Source organism: Brassica napus, chromosome C9 (genome assembly GCF_020379485.1).
Source record: "Brassica napus cultivar Da-Ae chromosome C9, Da-Ae, whole genome shotgun sequence".
Lineage (NCBI taxonomy): Eukaryota > Viridiplantae > Streptophyta > Magnoliopsida > Brassicales > Brassicaceae > Brassica > Brassica napus.
In genome coordinates this window covers 14,990,071-14,998,202 of record NC_063452.1, presented here as the reverse complement: position 1 = coordinate 14,998,202, position 8,132 = coordinate 14,990,071, and the positions used below count along the sequence as shown (strand labels likewise).

The window sequence follows — 8,132 nt, the reverse complement described above, 5'->3', positions numbered from 1 at the left end:
GAAATCGATAAAATTGATAAGCATTACTGTTATGTGCATATCCGATGAAGATGCAATCCACTGTTTTAGGTCCAATAGATACCTTCTTTGGTGGTGGTACAGCAACTTTTGCTAGGCACCCCCACACTTTGAGGTATTTATACGAAGGTAAATTACCTTTCCATAATTCATATGGAGTTTTACCAGTTACCTTGTGTGGAATTTTGTTGAGGATATAATTAGTGGTAAGAAACGCTTCCCCCCCACATGTTCTGGGGTAACCCAGATTCCTGCAACATTGCATTCATCATCTCTTTTAGAGTTCGATTTTTGCGTTCAGCAACTCCATTAGATTCTGGTGAGTAAGGAGCTGTAGTTTGATGGATTATTCCACGTTCTTTACAGAATGCATTGAATGGACCATCATACTCGCCTCCTCTGTCGCTTCTAACTACTTTAATAGTTGTTTTAAGCTGATTTTCGACCTCGAGTTTAAATTCTTTAAATTTTTCTAAGGTTTCGTCTTTGCTATGTAATAAAAATACATAGCAATATTTTGTGCAGTCATCTATGAAGGTCACAAAGTACTTTTTCCCACCTCTAGTTTGTAAGTATTTTAAATCACATAAATCTGTGTGAATTAAATCTAGAGGTTTATTAGTTCTTTCAACACGAGGTGATGGCGTTTTCGTGAGCTTAGCCTGTACGCATACTTCACATTTTTGTTTACTTGTTTTGCATTTAGGAATTAGATTTAAATTCATTAATCTTTGTATAGATTTGTAGTTTACATGGCCTAATCTTTCATGCCATATATTAAAAGACTCAACCAAATAAGCAACTGGCTCTTTCTTATTCATTGAAACTTTTGAAGCTACAACTTTCGGAGGGACTGTCATTACATTCAACTTGACAAGTCCACCCTTAACATACCCTCTTCCCAAATACATCCCATTTTTCCTAATCACGAGCTTGTCCGCCTCAAAATTTGTGGCGAATCCATTCTTGCTGAGCAAGGTTCCCGAGACCAGGTTCTTCCTCATGTCAGGCACATGCTTCACATTCGTCAGAGTGACCTCATGTCCAGATGTCATCTTCAAAATCACATTGCCGCGTCCTTCAATCTTGGAGACTGCAGTGTTTCCCATCTTGAGCTTCTCCTCAGTCATGCTTTTCTGATAGGTGCTGAACATCGCCCTATCGGTGCAAATGTGGGTGGTTGCACCAGTGTCATACCACCATTCCTTGGGGTTGTTGCTTTCAACCATGTTGGCTTCAGTCACCACAGCAACGAGATCCTCCTCTGTGAGATTTGCCTGAGCCTTCTCATCCTTGATCTTTTTGCGACACTCAACAGTCTTGTGCCCCACTTTGTGGCAGTAGTGACATTTCCCCCTGAACTTCTCCACATTCGCATTCGCATTGATTTCAATGCCTTTGTTCTTGAAGTTTTTTCCAGAAGCCTTCAGGGCTGCAGCAGTTTTGGAAGGCTTGGCAGGAGAATGGGCGTGTGCCTTTCCTTTGCCTTTGTGCTCAGCCATGTTGACACTGTGCTCCTTAGCAGTGACCTTGTCAGCAATTCGGTTTCTGGATTCCATCTGAAGCCTCATGATGAGCTCCTCGAGCCCCATCTTCTTCTTCTTGTGCTTCAAGTAGTTCTTGAAATCCGCATAGCTTGGAGGAAGCTTTTCAATGAAGCTGAGAGTTGTGAATGTCTCGCAGATGGACATTCCTTCAGCAGCGATTTCATGGCAAATGAGCTGAAGCGCTTCCACCTGATCCATGATGGGTTTTGAATCCACCATTTTGAAGTCGTGGAACTTTGAGACCACATACTTCTGGCAGCCAGCGTCCTCACCTCTGTACTTCTTGTCCAGTGATCTCCATAGCTCTTTCGCCGTGGGGATCTCACAGTAGACACGGTACAATGGGTCAATCAGACGACCCAAAATGTAACCTTTGCAGATGAAGTCGGAATGCACCCATATGTCAACAGTTGCAAGACTGTGAACATCATCTATTCCGTACGGAATCAGGGGCTTGTCCTCCTGGATAAACTTGCCCAGTTTCATTGTTGTCAGAAAGAACATCATCTTCTTCTGCCACATTTTGAAGCCTTTGCCATCAAACTTGTCTGGCATCAGTCCTTCAGTGAACAAGCTAGGTACAGCCGGAGGAGTTTGAACTGCCACCGGAACACTTGCAGATGCTGATACTGAACCCGTCTGATAAAGACCAGCACCAAATAGGCTACGGCGAGTGGTTTCATCAGCAGCATTTCCCGCAGGGAGGATAGTGTTTGTTGTTGCTGCAGCGGTAGATGCTGTGATGTTTGTCGTAGCGGTTGTCATGCCAGTTGCATCAGTTGCTGCAGCGTTGAGTGGAGTCTGAATGACATCCGTGGTGTCAATGGGGGTGTTGTTATCGTTTGTCATTTTTCTGTAGAGAAAACATGAAAAAACGGATTAGTACTCCATTCAACAAATAACATATTATTTTAAAGAAAATAATAGTCTAAAATCGATGTTCATTTTTGGTATTTGAACCAAATCATATCGATATAAGTCTGGAAAAAACGTTTTGCAAACTCGCTTAAAAGCGTTCGCAGAAACCATTTTTATAGACTTAGAATTTTTCACAAACTCGCTTAAGAAAACGGTTACTGAAACGATTCATGTATATAACGTTTGAAGAATGTATCAACGTTTTGCGAAAATGCTAGAAAGCAATCCGCAAAGTGTAATGAAATAAACCAGAAACGTTTCGCGGAAGTGCTCTAAGGCAAATCGGAAACACATTTAGGCAGAAACGTTTCGCGGAAAAGCGTATAGCAAATCGCAAACATCGTTGTGAGATAAGAACAAAAGGTTTCGCGGAAATGCTAGAAAGCAAATCGCAAACACGGTTCCAAAACCCGTTTCTATTAATCGTTTATCAACCCGATTAAAGCTTTAAACATAAAGCGATTTTGAGTTAAGATTGTAAAAGCCGGAAAACCGGACCGATGTAAACGATATAATAAAAGCGAAGTTAAGGAAATAGACGAATATAGAAAAACGAATACGAGGACGATAAGAAACCGTATTCGCAAATAGACATGGAGGCGAGATATGATCTCTTTCCTTAACTCAAAATATTCGCTCCGTTAGTGAGACGGGACTGTACGAATATAGAGTCCCAGGATACAACCATGGCAGACGAATCACGCCTCACTCGTGATCGCCCTATCGAACTATAAACTCTACGAAACACTCTCGCAATATAGACTTACGCAGAGGGATTTTTTGCTGTTGGATTTCGATCAGGAGAAAAAAAAAATTAAGAAATGAAGGAAGAGGAGAGACGATATTTAAAGAGCCGGAGAAGACCCACTTCCCGCAACAGCTGCTGCACGTGGGCGAGAATCTCGCGGAGATCGAGGGAAGTTGAGTTCCGAAACTTTTTCCTCAAGACTCTCTCTTATCTCGTTTTAAATTTTCGAGAGGATAACATGCATGACGTTTTTTAATTTTTAGACAAACTACTTGTCGTTTTAAATAAAATTGTATGCTGTTTTTTTTTCCCGAAATAACTGGCAAAACGTTGAGCTTAACTTGGTCCAAAAAGAATAGTTCTTATCGGGCCAAAGGCCCTCCACCCAAAGGCCCTCCACCCAAGCCGAGCCGGACGGCGGCGGCGGTGCACGCGTGGGGAGCTCTCTCTTCCTCTGAGCTGTTTAACCTCTCATGTCATGAAAACATATATATACTCCTCAAAATCAACTCTCCCAACCAATGTGGGATGTTGTTAAATTCATTTCATTAAAGCCAACAAGACTTTTTATAAGAACCCATAGGCCCATTTCATTTTCACATTTTGTCATATATTATTTGAACCATTAGGGTTAATAATTAGGCCCAACAGTATATTGGGGAGACGCCGATATATTATTGAGTCAACAGGGTAACCGTTTATGCGTGTTCGACACACTAGGTTAACATCTTCTATATGCTCCCGTTTAGGAGATATCACAACGCAAATCCTAAACCGGTAGATATCGAAAGGGATGGTCAAGGCGTTTCCTGTAGCTTGGTATTCGAATTCCCAAGGTATTTCTCCTCCAGGCAGGTATGCACTCATGCGACCTTGTTTCTGGATAATTACACTTCGTGCTTCTGGACACAATTTGAAGCAGTGGGGGAAGAAGAAATCGGTAACTTGAGAGTCAAAAGGGAAATATACTAGTGATAGACAAGTTTCCACTGTTAGTTTTCTCAGCGAGCTAGGAAGCTCTGGCAGTAACGCAAGTTTTGGACAACCCATGAAGCCATGTTAACCCATGAAGATCTTTGATCCAGTCTGGAATTGTTACAATATCTGCGCCTTTTCGCTCTTGCCACCGGTCTAACCAAATTGGTGATATGTTGAGACTGCCATATATTGAGAGCGTCTCAAGGCGAGACCAAAGCCTTACTGATTCAGGCAATTCTTCTAGCATTGTGTCTGCGATTGAGAGTGACGTGATATTCCTGGAAATACCAGGGAGTTTTCTCAGTTTCCAGCATCCCACCATGACTACTGATGTAAGAGATGCCAAGTTGAAGTGATCTGGAACAACTTGTAACTTTATGCACAACAACATCGTCAACTGCTTTAGTTTATGAAGATTTCTAAAAGAGGAAGGGATCTCTACCAAACTCTCGCAACCACTCAGATCCAAACTGTCAAGATTTGATGCATTTGAAAGATCCGGGAGTTCCTTGAAATTCAAGGATCCAAACAAATCCAACTTCTGCAGATTTTGAAGTCTCTGAGTTTTAAAAAAAACACATCAGTACGAATATCTTGAAAACCAAGATGAGAAAGTACATCAACTATTAAAAATAAGAAAATATTTTATAAGAAAAACTAACCTGGGTTCCTTCCCAGAGCTTCTCTAGCTCGTTATCTCTTAAATTGAGTTGAACAAGATATTCAGGATGAAATGTAGGAGGGAGACATTTGTTTGGGTATGCCTCCCAATGTAGTAACCTTAAACGAGGTGGAAACTCTATGTCCTCAGGTATATTCTCTATATCATTTCCACCTTCTTTACTTTTGTAAATCTTGAGGAATCGAAGATTAGGCATTCTTTTAAAAGCTCTACTGCTGATAGATACCTCATCGATATCAGATATGTCAAATAATATGCCAGATACAGCTCTAGAACCCTAAACCAATATTCAAATTATAAAGATAATGTTAGCATGATAGATGTAAGATTTGAGGTTGTTTGTATTAAAATGACAAATGACAAATCCACTATTTTTCAAACATAATTTTTTTTTTTAAATGTATATTATAGGATATTTCTATTTATTTTAAAGTATTTGAGCGAAATTTCTTAACTAAAAGGATAAAAATCCAAATCTCATAAACTTAAATGAGATTTTAGAGTGTTTGTGTGTAGAGTTTTAAAATATTTGATTAGAGTTTCTAAACTAAAAGATAAAAATCCAAATCTCATAAACGAAATGAGATTTTAGAGTGTTTGTGTAGAGTTTTAAAATATTTGATTAGAGTTTCTTAACTAAAAGAATAAAAATCTAAATGAGATTTTATAGTGATTTAACTTCAAGATGCCCCCCCCCAGAAAAAAAGGTCCATATTAGATAATGAAAAAAGGATATCGACATATAGAATACGAAAAAACTTACTTTGGCACGTTCGAGAACATCACAGATATCTGGAGTCTCTATTAAGATCCTGCATTTCCATGGTTCTTCTCTACGAACAGCTTTTCTACCCACTTGTTGTAGTAACTTGTGCATCACTATTTCTCCATCAGTAGATACATGTATGAGAGATCTGCTGACCAGGATTTTCAACCCGTGTTTGATATCCAAATTATTGTCAGCGAACATGGATTTCACAAAATCAACATCATTATAGTTGAAGAAGACAGCAATATGGAGAAATAGAGATAGTTCATTCTCATGTAAACTCTCATAACCGACTTTTAGTACTTCCTCGATGTCTTGATGATCAAGAATAGTATCTAGCTTGAGTATTACCTCTTCCCACTCCTCCTCATTCTTCCCACGTAAAGATGAACCCACCACACGGAGACCCAATGGAAGATTACCACAAAGCTTTGTTACTCTCAACGCAAGCTCTTTGAAACAAATATGTGGATAGCTTTGCCTAAAAGCATATCTACACAAGATTTTGAGAGCTTGTTCATCAGATGGAAACACCACATGGTACGTATAGTTGATACCATGTTGCTGCATAAGCTCATTATTTTCTGTGGTAACTACAATCCTACTTCCAGGGCCAAACCATGTAGTTTCATTAGCCAACGCCTCTAATTGCTTTATACTGTTCACATCATCAAGAATGATGAGCACTCTGTGGTCGCAGAGCCTTTCTTTTAAAGCACCCAGATGGCTTATCCTCATATCATTTTGGTTCAACATCTGTGAAAGAAGTTGGTTTTGTAAATGCAACTTCAAACCGTGCTCATCAAATCCACTATGGTGACTTCCTCTAAGGTTGTTCACAAAACAACTTAGTTGAAAACGGCTCGAGAATATGCTATGTAAAGCTCTGGCAATGGTCGTTTTACCAATCCCAGCAGGACCAGAGATTGCAACCATCTTCACTCCATCATCATCTAAATCTAGCAAAGACAGTACTTTCATCAAATGAATCTCAATTCCTACCATGCCACAAAAATCCCTAGACGGTGTAGCATTCAATTTATCTAAAACATCTTTTGATATCTTCTCAATCATTCTCGCTTCATTTTCCCTAACAAAAGAAAAAAAAATATTACCTATCAAATAGTCAGAGAGATAACATTCCTCTGTTCATAATAATCGGAAATTTGTTTCTATTATTCACTCAACAAAAACATCATTTTTATCATAGAACTAGGTAAATTTAAAAAAAAATAATAATTACAAAAATTTAAAAATATTTTTAAATAATAAGAAAATATATTTAAAATTATTTTAATGATTTGATCAAACTAAAATTGTAAAATAATTAATTTTATCAATCCAAATATATATATTATTTTTTTAAATTGTAATTAAAATATTTGTAGATATTTGTATGGTCAAGTTATATAATCTAATTTGAACCATATTAACATAGGAAATTTTCATGTTTACCACATTGTTGGTACCATTATTCATGTTTAACACTTCTAAAGAGACATTTTTAAAAATATCTTCTTCATTAAGATGCAAAAGACCCTTATATCTTTGCTCTCTATATATATAATAAATAATTATTTAAATAATTATATAAATAAAATTAAATAAATTCAAAAAAAAATATGTTTTCAAATTATACTTTTTTCAAATTCGAACTTTTTTATAATTATTTTTAAAAAATTTCATTTTGAAATTCAAAAATTATTTTTGAAACTATTTTTTAATTTTTTTTTAAAAATAAAATATATATTTATATATTTATTAGAATCCTAAGCTCAACATTCCAAAGTCTAGATTATTTAACCTTAGGATTATAAATGATATTTTTCTCTTTAAAAGTGAGGGTAAAAGTAGTTAAGGTAAAAAAGAAAAATGGTATAATGAATGTGGTATTTTGGCAATTTTCCTATTAAAATAGATAATTTTTAAATTTGAATGTTTATTAAATGAGAATTTATACTCATATGATTTTATGATCATTTATGTTCTTTTTATAACAAAATTCTAAATCATTAATTACAAAATTTTGTGAGTGGGACTTTAATATTTTCAGTAATTCATGGTCGTTTTAAAAATTCTAAATATAACATGTACGATAAAAATCTGAAATTATTATTATATGTATAGTGTGATTGTTTGATTTTTCTTAATATCATAAAAGTAAAGAAAAATAGAAAAATTGTATCAAAAGTGTAGTATTCAGAATCATTAATTTCCATATGTATTTTAAATCATTTAGTAATTTTTTGTGGTTATTATTTAAGGAAAAAGGATAGATATTTTTGTAGATTCCTATTTAATTTTATGGTTTTCAGTAAGATAGATATATTTAGATTTTAAACCAAATAATAAATGACATGTGTTATAATTATTCGACTAATAATTTGGAGACATGAGAATGGCGAATATAAGACAGATTTCTCTTCAGCCCAGACCTGGAACCAAATTCGTATCAGGAAGAATAAGGTCCCT

The 8,132-nt window shown here is 36.3% G+C and overlaps 1 protein-coding gene across 1 annotated transcript; it reads right to left on the bottom strand.

Moving 5' to 3' along the window:
• Positions 1-2,216: 2,216 nt before the first annotated feature.
• LOC106391983 (disease resistance protein RML1A-like) lies at positions 2,217-7,484 on the bottom strand. Its single transcript, XM_048770074.1, has 3 exons — positions 5,655-7,484; positions 4,872-5,168; positions 2,217-4,768 (listed from the first exon to the last, which is right to left on the bottom strand). The coding sequence occupies exons 1-3, from the start codon at positions 6,732-6,734 to the stop codon at positions 4,241-4,243; spliced, it is 1,905 nt and encodes a 634-aa protein (XP_048626031.1). The 5' UTR covers positions 6,735-7,484; the 3' UTR covers positions 2,217-4,240.
• Positions 7,485-8,132: the final 648 nt, after the last annotated feature.

What these genes read in the sequence shown, in the direction of transcription:
- LOC106391983 (XM_048770074.1), bottom strand. Translation starts at nt 6,734, where the DNA reads ATGATTGAGAAGATATCAAAAGATGTTTTAGATAAATTGAATGCTACA. An exon ending in ATGTTCTCGAACGTGCCAAA is followed by an intron (nt 5,169 to 5,654) that starts GTAAGTTTTTTC and finishes ATATTGGTTTAG; the next exon opens with GGTTCTAGAGCTGTATCTGG. An exon ending in AGCTCTGGGAAGGAACCCAG is followed by an intron (nt 4,769 to 4,871) that starts GTTAGTTTTTCT and finishes TTTAAAACTCAG; the next exon opens with AGACTTCAAAATCTGCAGAA.